Source organism: Quercus suber, unplaced genomic scaffold (genome assembly GCF_002906115.3).
Source record: "Quercus suber isolate HL8 unplaced genomic scaffold, Cork oak 2.0 scaffold_147, whole genome shotgun sequence".
NCBI lineage: Eukaryota > Viridiplantae > Streptophyta > Magnoliopsida > Fagales > Fagaceae > Quercus > Quercus suber.
In genome coordinates this window covers 832,556-855,568 of record NW_027069608.1, presented here as the reverse complement: position 1 = coordinate 855,568, position 23,013 = coordinate 832,556, and the positions used below count along the sequence as shown (strand labels likewise).

General features: G+C 32.6%; 2 protein-coding genes across 2 annotated transcripts; both read right to left on the bottom strand.

Moving 5' to 3' along the window:
* Positions 1-4,474: 4,474 nt before the first annotated feature.
* LOC136069010 (uncharacterized) lies at positions 4,475-14,045 on the bottom strand. The gene is made up of 5 exons (XM_065777025.1): positions 14,032-14,045; positions 11,881-11,931; positions 10,904-10,960; positions 6,247-6,630; positions 4,475-4,745 (listed from the first exon to the last, which is right to left on the bottom strand). The coding sequence occupies exons 1-5, from the start codon at positions 14,043-14,045 to the stop codon at positions 4,475-4,477; spliced, it is 777 nt and encodes a 258-aa protein (XP_065633097.1).
* Positions 14,046-19,551: 5,506 nt separating this feature from the next.
* On the bottom strand, positions 19,552-22,804 carry LOC111994391 (beta-amyrin 28-monooxygenase). Its single transcript, XM_024026261.2, has 3 exons — positions 21,803-22,804; positions 20,217-20,404; positions 19,552-19,991 (listed from the first exon to the last, which is right to left on the bottom strand). Exons 1-3 carry the CDS (start codon positions 22,755-22,757, stop codon positions 19,692-19,694), a joined length of 1,443 nt encoding a protein of 480 aa, XP_023882029.1. The 5' UTR covers positions 22,758-22,804; the 3' UTR covers positions 19,552-19,691.
* Positions 22,805-23,013: the final 209 nt, after the last annotated feature.

Sequence of the window (23,013 nt, the reverse complement as noted above, 5' to 3'; positions counted from 1 at the left end):
AGCTGCGAGTCAATCGCGAGTCCTAGCTGCGAGTCCTTGCTTCTTTGCACAAAGATGAGCAATTCTTTATACTCTCTTCACACACTATCCTTACATGAATCTTACCTAAATACAGGGTTACTAAATACTAAATTACAAGCAAATTAGCACGGAATAAAGCCAACAAGATGGTTGATAAATTTCAACTTTACAATAGGGTTTTGAAATAAATCATTTTAATATTAGAGCATGCATTATTATGATATTCCAAATCTTATTACTTAATGTTTATTGCCAAAATTTAAGATCTCTGGTCAAGAAACACTAGTTTACACCCACAAGATGGTCTTTGTCAAAATTTGCACATGTCTGAGTCAAATTTATCAATGGATGAGTTTTTAATCCTTCATATTCAAACGAGGTCTCTGGCTAAATACTATCTATTCTTATACTTCTAATTTGTGAACAACTTGGCACAAGCACAATAACCTAATTATCATTAGAGAATATGGTCAAACTTATCATTCTTAAGCTAGCTTCAGTATTTAAAGAAAGTATGTTTTAACATTTTTCTTTCTTTTTTTTCTTTTTTGAGGAAATATGTTTTAACTTTAACTTCAAATCTTATCTACTTTTGCACAATAAACAAAATAACCTAAGAAAATAAGTTCATCCAAATGCATATTTAGAGGTGCAATTCCCATTTTTTTTTTTTTAAATGTAAAACTGTTGGATTTTTTTTTAAGGAAAAGTTTTTGGATTTTTATGCATTTACACATTTGGATTTTGATGTTCAAGAGTACTTTCAAGTGGTTTTTCCACCACTGGAATGGCTACCCATCGTGACAAGAGACAACGGTATTATTATGATCCTCCAAACCTGTTACTTAATGTTTATAGGCAAAAATTAAGATCTCTCAAGAAGGATTAGTTTACAACCAGAGTCGATCTTTGTCAAACTTATCACATGTGTCCGAGTAAGATTTATTGATGGATATGAGTTTTCCATTTCTTAACTTCCTAAAGTGAAGTACTTAGGCACTGATCGACGTGATTAACCTAATCACTCTAGTTGATTTTGTTAAACTTAGGAGCACCGTATGTGTCATTCTTAACCTTTCGTAATATTTTGGAAGATGAAAAAACTGAATTGATTTCTTCCTTGCTATCAAATTATTAATAATTAGAAATTAATATATACTGCGAAAATTAACGATAGTTCATGGGTTGATTGGTGCATGGAAAGCTAGCCTTGGGTCGCTGCCAATTGAAAGAGACCGAAAGCCACGGTTGAAATTGGAAGAGACTAAAGAAATTAACTAAGTACTAAATATCGCATAAGTTCATGTAGTACTACTGAAGCTAGGAAAAGAATATATAACATCTGTTTTTCCAAGAGCTTGAAACGAAACAATATTTACAGGCAATGAAGAAATAAATGTTTATAGCTTGGTTCTTTTTTTCCTGCACCAACAGAAAATTTTTCACCACTACTCATATAAATCAGGGGTTGCGAATTGCATCATGGGAGGTTGGATTAGGGGTTGAAGGTGAGACTGGACCTTTATCAAGTGGAACATATTGATTACCACCATGAACCCTCGGACCTGCACTCATCTTATGGTTTCCGATGTGGGAAGGAGGGGAATACAAAACTGGTGGACTTCTTGAATTCTCTCCTTTATTGGCTACGTATTGGTCTTTGACCAATCATGATGGATTCTTTTTCCACTCCACCTCTATCTTTGGATTCAGAGGTTGAGCTAACTAATAACTATTCACTACATTAGCAGTTTATAAAAATTTTGTATAAAAATTTATATCTCTATTATTATTCTTGCAAAATTCATAAAACTTTCATAAAATTAAACCCGCCAAATTAATAAGACATAATAAACTAATGAACATTATGTAGAACTAAATTTTCATTACTTTCGTCAACTAACCAAGCCTTTTTTTTTTTTTTTTTAGAACAAGATTTTATATGGTGCAACCACGTGACAAAGCTATTAGTAAGGAATAACTCTTTTTGAATGCTTAACATTATTAATATATCTTGGAATGATGATAAATAAAATCAAAATTGACAAAAAGCTCAGTTTAGCATGGATAAAAGGGGAAAGAATAAGGAAAAAAACGTATTTTTCTCTTGATAATGTTTACCCACTATGATCAGCAAATGTGTAACTCCTACCCCCTAATAAATAGCAGTTAACATTTCACATGAAATATTATCGTTACAAAGCTTATTTTTGAAGAAGCTATAAAACTTATAGCTAGTGAGATTTCATGTGAAAGTGTATATACTACTAGATGACAATAATTGGTCCGATCAAAATATTAGCTCATTAAGAAAAAGGCCTAACTTGGCCATTGGTAGATTATTATTTATGTATGAATTGTTTTGAAATTGTTGTTTAACCAAATTTTGGCAAGCGCATGTGCCACTTAATGCAGATAAAAACTTGGCCTCAAGAAGGTCCAAAACGACATAACGTCAAGGAATATTTCTAGCAACAAATAATACAAATTTTTCAAGTAATAATATAAATCATACGACGACCATAAATACTACAAATTCTTCAAGTAAAAATATAAATCATACAACGAACAAAACATAGTACAAATTCTTCAAGTAAAAATACAACCCATAAGACGAGCAAAAAATGATACAAATTCTTCAAGCAAGAATATAAATCATTCAACAAGCAGAAAATGATACAAATTCTTCAAACAAGAATATAAATCATATGAGTAGAAAATGATACAAAAGTAAAATATATATCATACGATGAGCAAATTATGATACAAAATTTTCAAGATAGAATATAAATCATAAAACGGGTAATAAGTGATTTATTGCACAAGAATACAAATCTTTCAACGATACATTTTTTGTGAAGAATAAAATCGTCCAATCAACAAATGATAAAAATATTTCACACAAGAATATAAATCATGGAAGAATAAGATTGTCCAAATATCAAAATTCTTCAAGCAACGAAAGAATGATGAAAGCATCTAAAGAGGCCACTGAACTTCATCCGAAAAGACCCACTTAAGGTGTGGTCATCCAAAGAAATTAGCTTACTTACAATATCAAGCTATGATCTCTCGAATGTCCAAAAAGACCTTTAGAAGGTAGACATTGAGAGGTCGTCATAGATAAACCATCGTCCTTGAAGAAGAGAGTAACTACAAGATAAAGAAGTTTGAATCTAAATGACTCAAAAAAAAATTCCCTAAGCTTGGCCAGCACCAAGCAAAATTAGACCTTGGGAATGAGGGGCAACTGATAAGTCCATAAAAATCATTAAGATCACTCATCTTAATGAACAACCATTGCATCGTTAGTAGGCTATCAAAGAAAGAAAAATAACCACTCAAACACATTCAATAATGACCATCAAAAGTCTTAAACTCTCATCAAGAAAATGAACATTACATTTGGAGTAAAAACCACCCCAATTATGTTTAACATCGGAGGTTTTCCCACCGAGCAGAACTCGATGACCTTTTCAATCAACTCTGTTTTTTCTTTCAAGTCTTAAAAACCTGTCAAAATTTATAAACGAGTGATTCAACTAATGATTTTTTGTTTTATTAACAATATTTTTAATTTTTTTATAACACTCTGAGCTTTCAGTTCTGGTCGTCCATATAATATTTTATTATTGATTGTGATATTTATTTATTTGTGCGTGTAACATGCGTCTATATGTTGAACTTCCATCTCCATATTTGGATTATGTCATTATGAGGCCGAGCTAAAAAAAACAAAAGTGAGATCAGTATAAAGCACGCGCATAATCCATCAATTCTTGTGATCAAAAAGATTTAAAATGTAAAAGAAGTTAAAATCATGAAAAAGTTAAAACTTTTTGTGAGGGATTTATTGGGTTTTGCACAGTGCAATAACCTTAGCTGTTGCACATTGCTGCCACAAGTGTTATTTGCCGGGTAGTCATGTCATCAAGGGCTAGTGCAGTTACCAGTGCTTTGATGTTCATGGTATGCAAAAAATATATTAGACACCCATGACCATGAGGCCGGTGATCGATGTCAATGTCATCAGCTAATCATAGCTTGATTGGTTGCGATGTGCTTGGCAATCAGGGCATCTTCCCAGCAACCCATGCTAGCATAGCCAACCGTGCCTTTAATTGCTTGGTATGTGGGCTTGCTGAGTGGTCTGGTTAGCTATGGCGTGCTAGCCAGCCACGGTTGAAATTGAAAGAGACTAAAGAAATTAACTATAGAAGTACTAAATAAGCCGCATAATCAAAGCTCATTTTAGTTTTACAGCTGAAGCTAGCAAAAGAAGATATAACATCCTTTTGTTCCTAGCTAGAACTTGAAACCAAACATTACAGGGAAAAATGAAATATATGTTTAATGAAGAGCATTGAGCAGAGTCAGAATTATTCTAGAGAAATAGCATTGCAGCAACGACTTTTATGAACACCAACTCAGCTCATCAGGGTTGCCAATGGCGTCATGGCCCCTGTGTACTTGGAATAGGGGCAGAAGGTGGCACTGGAGCTTTTTTCAGTGAAACATATTGATCATCACCGTGAACCCCCGGACCAGCACTCATCTCATGGTTTCCCATGAGAGAAGGAGCGGAATGCAGAACGGGTGGACCTCCTGGAATCTCTCCATTATTGGCTACATATTGCTCTTTGACATATTTTGCAAAAGATGAGCTGAGTAAGGATTGGTTCTTCCTCTCGTCCATGTTGGGATTAGAATGCTGAGTTTCATATCTAAAAAACAAAATCAATATTAATATAAAGCGCACGCAAAACAAAGCGTTTGTTGGAAACCATAGTTTAACAATGTGAAGAAGAAGAAGAAGAAGAAGATGATGATGATGATAGCTAGAAACACCATTTTTTTTTTTAATATATAAAAAAGAAAGAAAACAAAACTCCATTAGAGCAATTAAAAGTTCATTATCCCTAAAAATTCATTTCTCTTTTCCTTTATCCACATTTTCCCAGCTGCCAAAACGGATCTAAAGATGAACTTAGTTTTACAAAGTTACAACTATTATTATTATTATTATTATTATTATTATTATTTAAGAAGATAGTATTCTCAAGATTAAAAAAACAACTAAATTTTTAGATAGCTGAATGAAAACCCATCTTCCATCCTAAAACCCACAACTTTAATCTAAATCCCCACTTTTGCTTTCCATCTTCTTTTCCACATTTTACCATCATCCAAATATTACTCAATAAAAAAAATTATCTTCGAATTATTTAAAAAAAAAAAAAAAAAAACTCTCTTGAGAGAATTGCATGGACCACGCACATTGCAAACCAAAAACCCATCATTTTAATCTACTTAACTTTTTTCCCTATAGTTTTCCAACATCCAAACAGACAATTAAAATTTGAACAAAGTTTACACAAACTCCCCTTCTATCTTTTAATTAAATGTGAATTTCACAAATCCACTATTAGATTTCATTTACTTATTATATCTTCTATGCTTGAAAATTTTCAAGAATGTCAAAAATCAAAAACTATGTTCATAAATCAAATATTTAAAAATAAGTTTATAAATCGAATAATAAATAACATTCGATTTGAATAAAATTTGACGTATATGTTAAGAACATAACAAATATACAAACCAATATTAAGATTTTAAAATATATAGTAATGTTAATTTTTTTATTTAGAGTTTATAGTTGTTGCCTACAAACAAACTTTGTCCTTCAAATTAAACAAAACACAAAATGAAAGCCCTAAGAGAGAGAGAGAGAGAGAGAGAGAGAGAGAGAGAGAGAGTAATGGAGAGATGTACGGACCAGCAAGAGTGAGAAGGATAAACGAAAGGGAGGGGAACAGAAGTAGATTTTAGTTTCAGATCTTACTAGAATCAAGAAAGAAAAAGACCCAAGGAATCATTTGGATGAACTTTCAAGGTATGTAATGCCTATATTGGTTATTATAATGATACCCAAATTTGAAAATTGAACATATGTTTTATCAATGCTTCTTTACCAGAAGAATTTGAAGAAGGTTGTGAAGTTATGCTTGATCAGTATATCTGGCTTGTTTGTAGCTGATGTACCTATTGCTTAGCACTAATGAGCTTGTTTCTTTTGTTTAGGGTGTTTATGTTTGGTCTGTTGTAGTTGTTGATGAGTTTGGAGTTCTTGTATTCTGGTCCCATTTTTTAACTTTTAACAAAATAAGTTCATTCATATTGAAATAAGAAAAGAAAACAGAAAAGGATATTGAAGAAGCTAACTGTTGAAATTCTATATTGATATAGGAAGAAGTGGTAGATGAATTTGCAATAGTCCCAAAAGCTGTCGTGGACAAAACCATGGTGTTGTTATTAGCTGAAGGGGCTTGACCAATATAATCAACAATCTTGATCTGAATTGTCTGGTTTTGATTACAAGCATATGGTGTTGAAGTACTAGTGATGCACCTAACCAAATACAACCTCCCACATGCTGTACCATTGGCCCATATTCCATCACCGGCCGCTGCAAACAAGTTGCTTGATGGGAACTGAAATGCATCGCTTCCATAACATGCCGTTGGTAAATATGGTGGAGAATAAAGGCCTGCAGTACCAACATCACCATATGAGGTATGGAAGTTGAAAAGCAGTGAAACCAAGAACGTCATGAGGGAAAACCATTGAAGAAGTCGCTAAGATGTATACATTTTTTTTTTAATGCAAGAAAGGCTCCAGAGAGTTGGAAAGAGAGGACATGAGAGGTTTCATTTTCACATGCCTTAACTTAACTATGTAGTTGTAGATTTGTATTAGTACGGTTGGGGCCACACACATGTTACCTTATGTGTGTTACCTTAGAGCTTTTACTATGTACATAATTTCAATTTGCGAGACAACTAGCTTAGTAAAATTCACATATATACAACCTTGCCCGCCTATTACTTGTTACTTTCCTTTTAAAGAAGAAATTTTAGTATAAAGAAAACGGGTAGTTTAAAGCAATTCATAGTATAAAGAAATTAAAACTCTCTTTCCACCGTTGAACTTGTTTTAAGTTTCACACTCTCATCTTCGATTCAACAAGAAAAATGCTAGTCTCGAATTGTGTCATAGCTACACTATTCCTATGTCTCTTGGTATTGTCTCTTAATTCATGAACCTGACATTAGCGGTAATAAATCAAATTAAATTCCTAATTTACTCATCGTTTATTGAGGCACCACTGCAATAACCAAAAGTTGATCTTTATTTAAAACAGTCTGATTCAGCTTAATTAAACAAGGTTGCCTGGCTAAATCTTATCCCTTCTAAAGTTTCTATTTAGTGAATAACTTAGGCTCGATTATTAAAAATAAAAAAATAAAAAATAAAAAAAAGATAAATAACTTGGGCACAAGCACAATAATCTAATTATCATTAGTTGATCTTGTCAAACTTAGCATGGTCCACCTCATTCTTAAGCTAGCTTCAGTATTTGAAAGGATGTGTGTTTTAACTTTAACTCTCAATCTATAAAGTTGAATCTATTCAATCATGTGTTGGTTTTATTCCTTACCAAATTTGCTTATAATTCAGCATATAAAAACCTTGTTTTTAGATGGGAATAATGTAAGGGTTGTGTATGAGAGAGTGTGAAGAAACTCAAGTTGTGTGCATTTAAGAGGAGTCTCACGACTAATTTACGACTGGCAAGTCGCCACACGTGTAAAGCATGCAGGGAGCTGAAGGGTCACGATAGTTGGAGAACTACAAGACAAAAAGTACAATCTGGCCTGGAAGTTATCTCACAACTCAAACTCACGACTCATTCCAGTTGCGAGGCCAAGTCGCCAAAATGCCCTGTTTAGATGAAAACTGACTTTTCACATTCCATCTCATACCCTATTATAAATACACTTATTCCCATGAAATGTAAGCGTAGCTATTCAAAGAGAAAAACCCTAAGAGAGGTTTCTACAAGACACCCACCTCATTAAAGAGAGAACTACTCATTCTTATAGAGAAATCTTTGTAGTCTCTTCTCATTCTCTCTCCTATTGTTATATCCATTGAGAGGAGATTTGTACCTGATAGAAATTTAGACCTTTTAAACCAATCAGATTAACCTAGTTAATTAGCGAAGCGATTAACTTAGCCAAATTATGCAATTCTAGGTTATCACAAACATACAATCATATCAAAAATATAAAGCAGCGAAAATATAAAAGACACAATGATATGATCACCTAGGAAACCATACTGTAAAAACCTGGGGAGGATTTGATCTAGCTATCCTCAAGGTAAACCTAAATCCACTATGTGAAAGAATCGAAGTTCATACAAAAGGACTTACAAGCTCCCCGCTTGACTTCCTAATGCTACCCACCAGTAGAACTTACTGACACAACCACGTGCAAGCTCTGAATCTACGGACTCCTTCTTTCTTAGATTCTCCAATCAGCTACAAGCACCCACGCTTGTTATTCTTTAAGCTCCAATGGCAGCAATTGAGTTGATCATCAAGATATTGATATAATCAAAACCCTAAATTTATGTGAAGGAAAGCTCCTCAAGGATCTCACAAGAGATTCACACAAACCGCAAATATGAGCAACAAGAGCATCCAAAAAGCTCTCAAAAACGTGGCTTAAGGTTTCCTTTATATAGTGGGAGAAGTAGATCTGAAACCCTAATCCTTAATGGGCTTAAGCTGCTGTTTGAGCCGACTTAAAATTCTGCAGATACGATTTTCGATTGATCAAGCCTGGTCTTCGATCGATCGAACCAGGCAAAATATGAAGTCTTCTTCCTGCATCTTGTATGTTCTTGAATCTTGACTTGAATCACCTTGAGCATTATCTAATAAAACCTATAGACTCTAAGATCTATATCTAAACAAGTTTGTGTTCATGATTTGCTAATTATTCTAAACATTTAGAACCTAACAAACTCTCCCTTTGGCAATTCATGACAAAACTTTCATACAAAATGAAATGCTCAAATACAAGAACAACCCAATACAATAAAATGCCCATTACAACAAATTCAACCTAACTACTATCCATCAATTGCAAGTATAGACAGCAGCTCAATTGAATCAACCTGTATATTTCCTAAAACACTAAACAAAACGCATAAACGCATGTGTGGAAATTACAAGTAAACAAAAATAAATTCTTGATTTCACATAACACAAAATAAAGACATATACCAATGAAGAACTCATAAGTATAAATCAATAAGAAGTGAAACAAGAAACATATAAATCAAAATAAATTCTAACTCTCCCCCTAAGTTAGATACATCAAAAAGTTTTTATATTCTCCCCCTAAACAAAACAAACAGGTCATCTATGTCTCTCCCTTTTTGTCACGTATTGACAAAGACTACCTAATCAGAAGGTAGACAAAAAATATACGCAACAGAGTAAGAGAAAATAAAGACAACTCTCTTTAAGAAGAGCAACACCTCCCCCTAAGAACCACAAAGGTTAAAAAAAATTTCTCCCCCTATAAAAATAGGAAAAACAAAACAAGTTTTGGGGAAAAATAAAGAAGGGTGGAGATAAATAAAAAGACACAAACCAAGTTTTTAGAAAAAACTAAGTTGAGAATACACATGAAGAAAAAAATATTCTCTCTTTCAATAAAATGAAAACATGGCACTATGTGACCTATAAACAGTTGCATGAGTAGAGAAAATATTTGCACATTGATTATCCATCATATCTTTTAAGAAAAAAAAATTTCTGCAGTTCACACATAAGAAATAGCATATACTAGAATGTACAAAACTCAAAAATTAATCAATCAATTTTTAAATCAAGTTGAATATCCAATTTAGTAAAGTGTATGCATGTTATGTGTGAAAACAATGAGAGATATAACTACAAAACTGTAAGATGGATATAAAAACAATGCAATGCATGTGAATCCTAAACACAAATGATGCATGAAAAAAAAAATTTGGTCAAAAACATAGAAACTGAAAATATTTCAATTTTGATCGATCGAGAATCGATTGAACATCAATCGAGTCAAGCAGACTCAAACTAAAAATTTTAATCACAATTTCGATTGATCGAAAAACAGGTTCGGTCGATTGAAAGTTTGGAAAAATCAGATTTTTGAAAAACAGAGCATTTTAATGCAGAAACTCCTCAAAGCACATTGTTTTATAAAAAATGCATGAGTATGAGACGAAAAGTTTGTCAAAAACACTTGAATTTAACCCACATCTTCCAAAATCAAGATTTTCAATCAATTTGTCCTCAAAGTGCAAACATTATGCACATTTTGCATTGAAATCAAGAAACTTTTAATCTTGGATGGCCACAACAAAATCACACACAATATAATGTACCAAGCTTAGCAAAGAGTAATTTGTGTAGTGTGTGCAACTAGCAAAAGCTTGAGATACATGTAAAGTAATATGTGAAAAACAATTAATCACAAAGTCTACAAAATTCATCATATAGAATTTAAAAGAGATTATCACCTAAAGAGTTACATCCTATAACTCCCACATCTCCTAGAATATAAGCTTGCAATCATGTAAATTTCTTGAATTTTGTCTCATAATGTACACACCAATTTTAATTATGTGATTTGGCATCAAGTCTAATAGTATACACCAATTTTAAGCATTAAGAAATTAAACCGAGGCTACACCTTATGTTCTTTTTGTGCATGTACTACACTTTCTCGAGTACAGAATCTTAAGATATGCACTAAGGTGTTCATAATTGGCTAATGAACAGTGGTGAGATGGTTATTTATGCCTCTCTCAAAAGGATTAAGTCCGACAGTCAAAGACATGTGACTTCAAAATCAAGATCATGTGATCAAAAACTATAAACATCTTCCCACACAACATGCACTACAAAGCTCAACTAGTAAAGTGCAATAAATAAGCTCATCAAAGCTAAACAAGGTACATAAACTTGTTATGTAAAGATAATATGACTAATCCTTGATTATAAATCCAAGATATATAATACAAAACAAATAACAATCTTTTTGGTTTAAAAGCAAATTTTAAGACCAAAAACAAAAAGTACACATTATACTAAAAGAACAATGCAAATGCAATGCATGACAGTATTTAACTAAGTTATAGAGGGTATACAAATAAGAAATATCAATTTCTTAATTAACCAGTGAGTACATGTACAAACTAGTACATAGTCACACAAAATAAAAATAGCTTAGCACATACTATTCAAGTTTCTCCACAATATCAAGCATGTTCTAAATCAAGAGAGATATCATAATTCATGTAATCCTAAAAAAAAACTAGACACAAAATAAAATATTTTTGTCTTTTTGAAACTTTTCAATGTTTTTGGATTTTTTTTTTAATAAAAAACAACCTAAAAAAAAAAAAACAAAACAACCAAAAACAAAAACAAAAACAAAACATGTCCACAATTAATTGAAAAAATTAAATCAATGACAAGTCAGCAACACTAACCTTGGAGAATCTTTTCTCACCCATATAGCACGAGACTTCGGCTTTGTAGGTGAAAATCTATGAGAAGCAGAGTATATTTGAGGAATTACACTAATCTTCTGAGAAAGACTAAAATCCTGCAAATTCCTTTCACAAGCCAACAAGCTTAAATTTTTCAAAAGCATATAAAATAATTTATATGGACTTATGGTAGGAGAAATATCATCACATGTCCTAGATTGAAACACAGAATGCTTAAATTTCAATTTATGACAATTAGGACAAATGTGACCACGGACACCAAAAAAGTGACAAACAGGAACAAATTTAGGAATATCAGTATTCCTAACAACAAGTCTAGTCTCAGATTTTAGTTTTTGCCTTAACAAAGAATAATTTGGTCTAATATAACCAACAACACCACAAAGGTGACAAGTGGGCACAAAAACAGATTTATTATACTCTTTAACAGTAGGTTTATACTTAGGTGTAGAAACTTCAGCGTTTATATTAGAACTTTTACCTTTGTCTAACCTAGCAAAGTAAGCCTTTTCTTTATTATTCCTCTTAAAATGAGGGATATAAACTTTCTCAGTTTTAAGTTTAAGAGAAACAGAAGCACTTCTGTTATCAATAACAGGCTTGGTACTAGTCAAATTTTCAAGTTTAGTTTGAGACTCAACTAACTCTTGTTCCAAGCTTTTCATCTTCTCATCTTGAGAGGAAATTTGATTTCTCAAAAATTCATTCTTTTTATTTGACTCATCTAATCTCACAATCAAATCCTCTTTTTCAAGATTAGCCAATTTTTACTCTTCTTTAAATTTCTTAGTAATTTTCAAAAATTTAGATAATTCCTTACGAAGAGTTTCAAAAGTATCAAAAAAAATCAACAGAAACAATAGTGTCCTTTTTATTCAAAACATTACAAATATGAGCAGAAAGACACTTCAAATTATCCATAACAGCAGGGGTCAAGGATCAGCTCTTAGATCAAAAGACCTAATATAAAAGAGCTACCTGCTCTAATACCACTTGTTAGAAATTTAGACCCCTTAAACCAACCAGATTAACCTAGTTAATTAGCCAAGTGATTAACTTAGTCAAATTATGCAATTCTAGGTTATCACAAACATACAATCATATCAAAAATATAAAGCAGCAGAAATATAAAAGACACAATGATATGATCACTCAGGAAACCACACGGTAAAAACCTGGGGAGGATTTGACCTAGTTATCCTCAAGGTAAACCTAAATCCACTATGCGAAAGAATCGAAGTTCATACAAAAGGACTTACAATCTCCCCGCTTGACTTCCTAATGCTATTCAACAATAGAACTTACTGACACGACCACGTACAAGCTCCAAATTTACGGACTCCTTCTTTCTTGGATTCTTCAATCAGCTACAAGCACCCACGCTTGTTATTCTTTAAGCTCCAATGGCAGCAACTGAGTTGATCATCAAGATATTGATATAATCTCTACCTTGAAAACCCTCTAAGTTTATGTGAAGGAAAGCTCCTCAAGGATCTCACAAGAGATTCACACAAATCGCAAATATGAGCAACAAGGGCATCCAAAAAGCTCTCAAAAACGTGGCTTAGGATAACCTTTATATAGTGGGAGAAATTCACACAAACTACAAATATGAGCAGCAAGAGCATCCAAAAAGCTCTCAAAAATGTGGCTTAAGGTTTTCTTTATATAGTGGGAGAAGTAGATCTGAAACCCTAATCATTAATGGACTTAAGTTGCTATTTGGGCCGACTTAAAATTCTGCAAATACGATTTTCGATTGATCGAGCCTGTTCTTCAATCGATCGAACCAGGTAGAATATAAAGTCTTCTTCCTGCAGTTTGAATGTTCTTGAATCTTGACTTGAATCACCTTGAGCATTGTCTAATAAAACCTATAGACTCTAAGATCTATATCTAGACAAATTTATGTTCACGATTTGCCAATTGTTCTAAACATTTAGAACCTAATAGTACCCAAATACTACCCACACCCTTTTAGAGTGTTGAGTGTTTTTGGAGTTTTGGGAAGCATTGGAAGATGCTAAGGATGGTGGATGCAATATGGAGATTATTGTAGGATCCGATAAGTTAGAGAAGATAAGATTCGCCGTAACCCTGCTGGAGTAAGAAGTTTTGAGGGCTTAGGTGCATTAGGTAGATTGGGCTTGGAGGGTCTTCTACTATTCATGTATCCCAACTTCATTCTCTAGTGGATTATTGACCACTTAGAGGGTAGCAGAGAGATTTTTCGCTGAGTACTTTGATTTCCTTTTCGATAACATATCGCCGTGTTATCTTTGTATTTGCATCTCTCTTCCCTTATACTTTACCTTTTAATTATTGTTGTGGTTATGATTAATTTCAGTTTGGAGTGTTTTACCAATTTGGATTTAGCTTATATTTATATTTTCGCACATATATTGTTTGTGTATAAGCTTATGTTGGTAATTTTGTATTTTGGGGTCTAAACGTTCATTAATGTTTTACATGTTATTTGAACTTTCACAATCTTTTCAATAAAAAGATGGAAAGCAAATTGAATTATGGTGTTAATTGCAAATTGTACTAATCGCTAATAGTTGATTTTGTCAAACATATTAGCACATGTACAGTCTCTGCGTCATTCTTAAGCTTTCGTAATATATTTGAAGATGAAAAAACTGAATTGATTTCTTCCCTGGCTATCAAATTCGTAATTAGAAATAGTATATATATATATATATATATATCTTTCTTTTTTTTTTTTTTATCTCTCTCTCTCTCTCTCTCTCTCTCTCTCTCTCTCTCTCTCTCTCTCTCTCTCTCTCTCGTTGTTGTAGAATCACTCCCACTTTATTACTCTCATCTCAGTATTATGTTCTTAGTTTATCTCTCATTAGTACCTATTTGCTTTCTTCTTCTTCTTTCTTTCTTTCTTTTTATTTTTTTTATTTTTTAAACTCTTTTTGCCTTTGGCTTTTGCCCAACTCCTAAGTTTTTATCAATGCATTTTTTTTTTTAATATAATAGACTATATTACTCCATTCAAAAATAATAATACATTAGACTATTTTAATTGTCGGTGGTTTGGTAGCATTATTTGGTATATTTTAACTTGTAAGAGACTATTTTTTTTTTTTAATTTTAATAATAGACTATTGATTATTAAATTTTTTATAATTTAAGTTTCTATAATTGCCAATATTCATTGAGCTACAAGGCTCAATTGCGAAGGTAACTTTTGGAAGTACATCAAATTCATTAGTAAGCATTTCTTTATTTATGGACCACTCATTTAACTCTCAAATCATCCATGAGATATTCTCTCTAATACTGAGTTCATAGTGAAAGCTCAAGGAACTTAGACTCTGTTTGGTACGCAAGTTTAAACACATGTTTTTAGTTTTTAAACAATATTATACGTATTTCTACATACTTTTTTACTTACACGTATTTTCAAGAAAATTGAAAACTGTTATTTAAATACACGTACCAAATAGGCCCTTAGCTGTTATGTTTGTGTACTAGTAGAGTCAAAATAGGGTATTATATTTTTCAATGAACTTTTTCTTAGTCCTTGTTGCGAAGGAGCTCGAAAGCCCAAGTATAAAAAATTGGAGAGGAAAAGACCCATTTAAATAGACGAACACACAATGAGTCTTAAAGCCCCATACAATCCAGGATGACACAAGCCCACTGGCTTGGCAACCCCATGTAGCCCACACATTTTGTTGAACTTGGCCCATGGCCCAACCTGAAAAACATGCCGAAAATGGTTTGGAAGCATGGGGTGTATAGGAGGTCCTCTGCTGATGTGAGTGTGCATATATAGGTTGTGTTCAAGTTACACTTAATGTAACTCTAAACAATACTACATCATTTAATGATTTGTTATTAAATTTATATTTTAAAAACTCTACCGTTGGATTACATATTTTATATGTTTTTAACATGTATACCAATATTCATGCCAATCAGTAATTATTTACAATTCAATTCATAAACTCATCTTTTATGCATTATTTTAAACTAAATAAACTTGAATTTAAACAATTGATTGATAACCTAAGTATTGATATTTAATCATCTTGAAATTTTGCAAGCATAGAGAATGCACAAAGATAATATAATCCAATGGTTGATTTGTTAAAATTCATATTCAATTAAAAATATTGAGTGTTATAACATTGCTTAAAATTATATTAAGTGTAACTTGAGTCCAACTCTATACACACACATTTTTTCTTTTTCTTATTCTTTTGTTAAGAAACAAACACACATGGAAGAGGGAATATAGTTTTTCTAACACAAAAATATACCACGGACTACACACAGAAGTCTTAATGATTTTTAAATGAGGGTAAAACAAGTTATAGTATACATAATACATCTTCTTATGCAATGTGGGATAACTATCCATCTTTAAATATATATATATATATATATAAACACACACGCACAACTCAAAAATATCAGGTTGTGTTAGTTTTGGCGCAAGCGTTCACATGATTTTCAATGAACTTTATCTCACTTGTATGCCAAAACCAAAACCAAAAAAAAAGAAAAAAAAGAAAAAGAAAAAAAAAAAGCACAACTACAAAAAATGGACAATTACCTGGTGAGGTGTGATGGTGTGGCCCATGAATGCCACCGTGTCTGCCAATAAAATGGCTTTCTTGGTGTGATCTGTCTTCCACTCAAATTTGGGAAAACAAAAGTACTCAACAACTTTTCTTTTGTTTTGGGAGTGGAAGGAACGAAAAGATCGTTATCCTATTGGGCAGGGAACCATGATTACATACTTTATTTTTTTTGAAAGGGAATTTTTATTTCCTATTAAGGGTGTCCAAACCAAACCATCAACTGACCCACCTAGCCAACCTAGCTGATCCAATCCAAAAACCGGACAACTTGACACCGATGACGGGTCAGCGGCAGGTCTTTGCCCCAAAACTTGAGATCGACAAGTCGGTTGGCGGGTCTGAACATGAAAAACTGACCCGACCGTATTACACTAGAAAAGTAGTCGTTTTCCACAAATAGGAGCGTTTCGCCAATGGTTTTAGTCCGATTAGTTGAGAAATGGCCTGATCTCTTCGAGATTCAGCTAGATCTCAACATATCCAGCTCGATTTGGTACAGATCCGATGGATTTCAGCAAATTCCGGTATAGTATTAAAAATTTCAACCCCAACCGAGGACCGACCGGTATCCGAGGAGGTCCGACCATCCAAACTAACCCCTTTTACCAGTCGACAGTGGGTCTAGAAATGGTAGACCCAAAGTAATCGGGTCAGTTCCAAGTTAGGCACAAACTCGACTCGAACCGACCTGTGAACATGCCTATTTCCTATTATAATTTATTTGTTGGGGAGATAACTTTGATAGGTAGAATTAGGGGTGTGCAGCCAACCCGCCAAAACCAAACTGACCTGACCCAACCCAACCTGCCGGGTTGGGTCTGTTTTTAGGGCTTGGTGGATTGGATTGTATTACAACAATTTTTTCAATAGCAGGTCAAGTTGGGTTTGGGTCATAAAATTCCAAACTTACCAAACCCGACCTGAGCCACCCATACATTTAATATATATTATATAATTAATAAAATTTTTTAAATAACCAGCTCTTCTTATTCTATATAAAAGTCAATTAGTTCACACAAACCCTAGAACATTTTCTTTTAATGTGCCGCGTCCCACTCCCTTCTCCCTTCTCCCACTTCACTCCCTTTTAAACCCTAATTCAAGATTAAGAACCTCTCTTGATCCCTACATAGAGGTCCAGCTCAACCAGACCGCAGGTCCAGAATCAAGATACTAGCCCAGGAAGACGTCATGTCAAACATTAAATCTCATATGATTTAATATATGGATCAGTCTCTACTTATTTACTTGATTGGATTATCGTAGAATTCGAGATTAAATGGGCCAAGTTAATAATATTACGGAGTATAAACTTTTTTTTTTTCAAAAAAAAAATGTAAACAAACAATAAAAATTTTATTTTAAAAACCATATCATAGCAAAGAAGGAAACGTTTTTGAATTTTAAATTCAAAATTAAATGCAAATTCAAATTATATCAAATTATACAAGCAAAGAAAATTCAATTAACCAAGTCAAATCACATGTGAAAAATCACCGATTGGTTTAGATTACTTGTTTATGGGAGGCTATCTATGCATAGGCACCTTGAAGGAAAAAACCCTATTTATAAATATATATATATATATATATATAGTATTTGAGATCAATTTGCAAAATAACAATTCATTCGTGTGTATATTAAGCAATATTTGAATGTAAGAAAATTCAAAATAAAATAACATATTCATTATATTATTTATCTAATAGGGGTTTATTTACATAAAAAATCATTTTGAAATTATAAAAATGTTATATCAAGAGGGTTTTGGTTTTGGTTTAAAAAACCATCATATTTATTAATTATTTATTTATATAATTTTTAAATGCATTTATTGTATTATATAATATAATAGAAGAAATATTAATAGATTTTTTTTGTGGGACTAGGGGGGGCAAGTGCCCTCGACCCCCCTTGGCTCCACCCCTGCCTAATCCAAGGGTTTAAGGCCTCTAGATCAATTGGCTGATACCCTCGATCTTTAGGCAGAACCTTTACTAACTAACACACCAAAAGTTTAGAACTAATCCAAAAGCCAAAAGCCACTTTTGTAAATGAGAGGAGAGATAAAGAGCCCGTTTGGTAAGAGATTTCTAATAACGTTGTTTAAGTGTTTTGAAAATACGTGTGAGTGAAAAAGTGCTGTGAAAATACTTGTACTATTATTTAAATTTCTTACATCAATCACATGAGGCATGCTTCTTGCAATTTCTCAGGACCTCTCTTTGTAGGAGAAATATAGAAAATTATTAGGTACTTCTGGAGTAAAATAATGTGGTGTTCCTTCCTTTCATAGTTATGGTGAGCCTCACTGCAACATGTGTACATATGGGCAAACCCTCCGTATGCAAACTTGGTGTCTTGGTTGTCTGTGTGAGAAACCATGACCCAAGGAGGAGGTTGAGACAGGTTTCATCATAACCCCCCTAGATTAAGAATTCTACATTTGAAGTCTCCACATGTCTTCTTAAGACAAAAAAGCAAGAAAACCAAAAATGATAAAATACATCTTTATTCCATTAAAAAAATATTCAAATTACATGATTCTAGAATGAGAAATAGAAATTACTAAACTTTGTTTCCTAGTCAAAATAAAGAAATAATATATGACTTCGATTAGTAGTTACATTCTGAAAATGTAAAAATTATATTGAAAAAACTTAGTCAAGAATCGTTTATCCAAGATTGGAGACTAGGTTACTTAATGGGAAAAATTATTTGATTTTACATGTTTGGCATGCTATGATATGCGTGAATGTTGTGTGACGTGAATAATGGTAATAATTCAAATTAAAAGATAAAATCATTCATGTGATCGTGGGAAACTTAGGTCTTGCTCAAAAACATATTAGGTGGAAAAGAATCTTTCCGGGTCAATGTAGCAATAGTCTAGTGCCTTCAGCCTTGATCATTTTTATGACAAACGAAATTGAATGGTATGCGTCAAATGAATCTGCTTTTTTCTCTCATCTTGTCTCTATATCTTCATACTATCTTTATATTCTAACCGTATACAAGCGTCTGTCTCAAATTTATGGACCCAACCAAAAGCCAAGACTTTTCCTTTGGACTAAATCAAGCTTTCCATCCATCAGTTTTGGACCTACTAATTTTGTTTCGTTTCCCTTAAGGTTAACCAAAAAAGTCTTTCTTTTTTTTGGTGCAAAAAGGGAGAAAATCCATTCTCGAGCTATAAGGTTCCCGCAATCAAAAATCAAATGAGCAATAAAATCCGGTAGATAATCACTTTAATTCTTTTGGTGTCCATCATAAAGCAATAGTAAAATCAATTTCTAAATTAATATTTTTAAAGCCCGGACAACAAGGTAAGTTGCCAGAATATTGTAATTATCTCCAGGTTTGGCCCTAGAAACAATCGGTCCCTGTTTGTTCTTCCTATATTTGGCCCTCTATGCACTTAGTAATGTGATGAACAAGTACAAGATTTAAAAGATAAACCAAAATTTATTTATTCATAAAAATCTATTATTGCTAAATAGGTATACAATCTTGAGGTTTCTCAAAAAAAGAAAAAAAGAAAAAAAAAAGAAAAAAAAAAGGTATACAATCTTGTTAAGTGACAAGAATTATTGATCAATCTACAAGCATAAATATAAAGATGGTTGTGTCACCAAAGGTTGGTGCAATCTAGAACTCACGAATCTGAAGGTTCACAGGAAGACCGTTAACAGGAATGGGTGATGGATTGTACGTAATCTTTTCATTTGGATTTGCTTTCTCCCATTTAAATTTTGTCACCACATTATGCATAAACACTAGTATCTCTAATCGAGCATATTCCTTCCCAGGGCACATCCGAGGTCCGCCTCCAAATGGTACAAAAGTGTAAGGTGTTGGCCCATTCCCATCAAATCTTGAAGGATCAAATTTCTCAGGATCTGGGAAATATTTTGGATTTTTATGTGTGGAATGTGCAGTCCAATATGTCTACAAATAAATAAATAAAAATTTGAACACTTTAGTATCATGATTTAAATACATAGAAGTGCTAGTATGTTCCAATTAGTTTAATTGGTAAAGTCTCTGATAGTTGAATAAGAGATCTGAGGTAAAAATTATCATCAGGAGTAGACGTCATAGGTTGAAACTCTCTAAAAAAAACATATAGAAGTGCTGTATAATTTGGGTTATGTATGAGTAAGTGTAATATACCTTCCATCCTTTGGGAATTTTAAAACCTGCGTAAGTGAAGTCAACTATAGCTTCTCTAAATGCCCCTTGAGCAGGTGGTGACAACCTCATGGCCTCACATGCCACATTCCAAGAGTACTTCATCTTCTGAATGTCATCCCAATTTAGCAAATCTTTGGGACCTTTGGATTTTGCAATCTCCTTTTGCTCTGTTTAACAAAATTATCAAAAAAAAAAAAAAATTGCCCTCCTTTCATTAGATTAATATTACCAAATTGAGTTTACGAGTTATATTTTATTTAATCAAAAGCTTGTAACTCAACTAATTGGCATCTTCTCATGTTTTCAAGAGAGACATTCAAAGTTCAAATCCTCATTCCTCGTTAAGTTACCATCGAATTATCAAAACACAGTTATATTGTGCTTCCATTTTGAAAGAAAAACAAAACAAAATAAAATCAAAAAGTCTAGAGACACACTCTCTTGTACACACTTCACAACAATCTTTTTTTGCTGAAACACACTTCACAACAATTAGTGTGTATGTCAAATGAAGATTTGATTAATTTTCACAAACATAGTGGTCCCAAATGTTGTAAATGATTTAATAATACGTGGCTTTTAATAATACTCAATGACACAGACTCCACTGTACAGGACACGGTAAATGAGTACCATCGCTTCCAATTTATACTTGTTTAAAGTCAGTCAAGTCACCCGCTTTGAATATCATATTTTCTTGAAATAATAGAATATATTATTCCATGTTATCAACAATATAAATATATATATATATATATAAAATTCCAGGACAATCATAATAAATACTTAATATATATAATATATAATTTCATAAACCAACACAATCATACTAAATATCCATTAATAACTACTATTATTATATAATTTTATATTTAGAAGAAATAAACAAATAAAAGAGAGAAAAAAATTGTAATATATTAATTGTTTCGTGCATTGCATGAGTTACTGACTAGTATTCTATATTATAGAAGCAAAAAATAAAATCTAATACTAAATATCCATTAATAACTACTATTATTATATAATTTTATATTTAGAAGAAATAAACAAATAAAAGAGAGAAAAAAATTGTAATATATTAATTGTTTCGTGCATTGCATGAGTTACTGACTAGTATTCTATATTATAGAAGCAAAAAATAAAATCTTAGTTTAAAATATTGTTTTCGTTCTTTAATTTTGCATTAGTTTTTATTTTTGTCTTTAACAAAAATTCGTTTTCGGTCTCTAAACCATTTTTTTTTAATATTTTGAACAAACATTTTTAGAAAATAACAATTCTATTTAGTTTGGTTTCAAAAAACTTGCAAAGATTTAAGAAATAGAAATAATTAAAAAAAAAAAAAAAACCTTTTGCAATAGTTTAAAGATGAAAAAAAAGTGAAAATTTTAAATTTAAAAATAGTAAGTAAAACATTTTTAAGAGTTTAGGACCAAAAGAAAAAGGTGCAGCATTTTCAATAGTTTAGGACCAAAAAATTAATAAATTTTTAAGGCTTAGGTTAAAAAACGAAATTCATACTGTAAAATAGAGATATGCTATAACCATAACAAAAAAAAAAGTACCTTTTAATACATCATGGTAAACCTGAGGAAACTCTGCCAGATAATTCACTACAAAAGTGATCGCTGTACTAGTAGTATCATGGCTAGCAATAAGTAAACCTATAATCTTGTTAGCAATCTCCTTCTCATTCATAACTCTGCCATTTTCATCTGATGCAAGGAGCATACGAGTCAACAAGTCATGAGCAGCTGACGACCCTTTGTTCTCGGATAGCTCCTTCTTCCTCTGTTTGATGATTGATAAAAGCTCATGGCGAATAACTTTTCCTCCTTTGATGGCACTGTTGAAGGCTGTGCCTGGAAAATTTATAGGCACAGACATTAAACCAGCTGTGACAAGAGCAAAGGGATCAGCAAATCTTGTCACATGGTTAGGATCTTTGATACTCATGAACAACCTACAAGCCAATGCAAAGGTATACTTCTTGGAGAGTGGAAAAACATTGACTTTATTGTAAGGAGACCAATCTTGTTCCAAGTGTTCCTTTGCCATGGAGTCCATGATAGGTATGTAATGTTGAAGAGCTTCTGGCTTGAGAAATTCAGGTAGGAAGCTCCTCATTATAGTTGATTCTTCTTTGGAAGAGTTTCCAAGAGCTTCAGGAAAAAGCAAAGCTTTTTTCATGGAACGTGGCCACCAAGAAGTGACGTACTTGTTCTCTTTAGAGAACAGAAACTTGTTCCCTGAAGCACCACAAAATACAGCCAAGTTCTCTCCAAGTAAGGAAGTTTGGAAGACATCATGTGAGTATTTGGTCATTCTATCATTGATGAATTTTTCTGGGGTTCCCTTTCTTCCAACCATTACAAATTCCAAAGTTTCCCCAATGATCGGCCATCCCTTTTTACCAGGTGGGAACTTGGCACGAGTGGACTTTTGTTTGTAAAAGAGGAAGATGAGAGAAAAGGAAATCGAGAGAAGTGCAAGGTGAAGCAAGTTTGGGAAGAAATCCATAGCTATTTCCACAGTAACGCCAGTAAACAAGAGCAAGAAAGGCGATGGAAAAGCTCTAGCAAATTTGGTTGCAATGTCTTAATTTAGTTGAGATATATATGGGCTAAGAAGAGGGTCAGTTTTTCTGTTCACGGCAAAAATGCAATTTACTTTGTGGTCAATTCAGAGTCAATAATCAATACGCACGCCTAAGATATAATTTAAAGCTGTACATATAATTTTTCTTTTCTTTTATTATTATTAATTTATAATTGAT

Bases quoted from the DNA above. Each gene is read 5' to 3' on its own strand.
- LOC136069010 (XM_065777025.1), bottom strand. The intron at 10,961-11,880 runs GTATAAACCTAC...TAAACCAAAAAG, and splicing joins GCTGAAGTTTCTACACCTAA to ATTGTTATTTGTTTTGTATT. The intron at 6,631-10,903 runs ATCTTTACATAA...TTCCCTCATGAC, and splicing joins AATCAAGGATTAGTCATATT to GTTCTTGGTTTCACTGCTTT.
- LOC111994391 (XM_024026261.2), bottom strand. From the start codon at position 22,757: ATGGATTTCTTCCCAAACTTGCTTCACCTTGCACTTCTCTCGATTTCC. The intron at 20,405-21,802 runs GTACTTTTTTTT...TTTGTTAAACAG, and splicing joins TTACCATGATGTATTAAAAG to AGCAAAAGGAGATTGCAAAA. The intron at 19,992-20,216 runs GTATATTACACT...ATTTATTTGTAG, and splicing joins AAATTCCCAAAGGATGGAAG to ACATATTGGACTGCACATTC.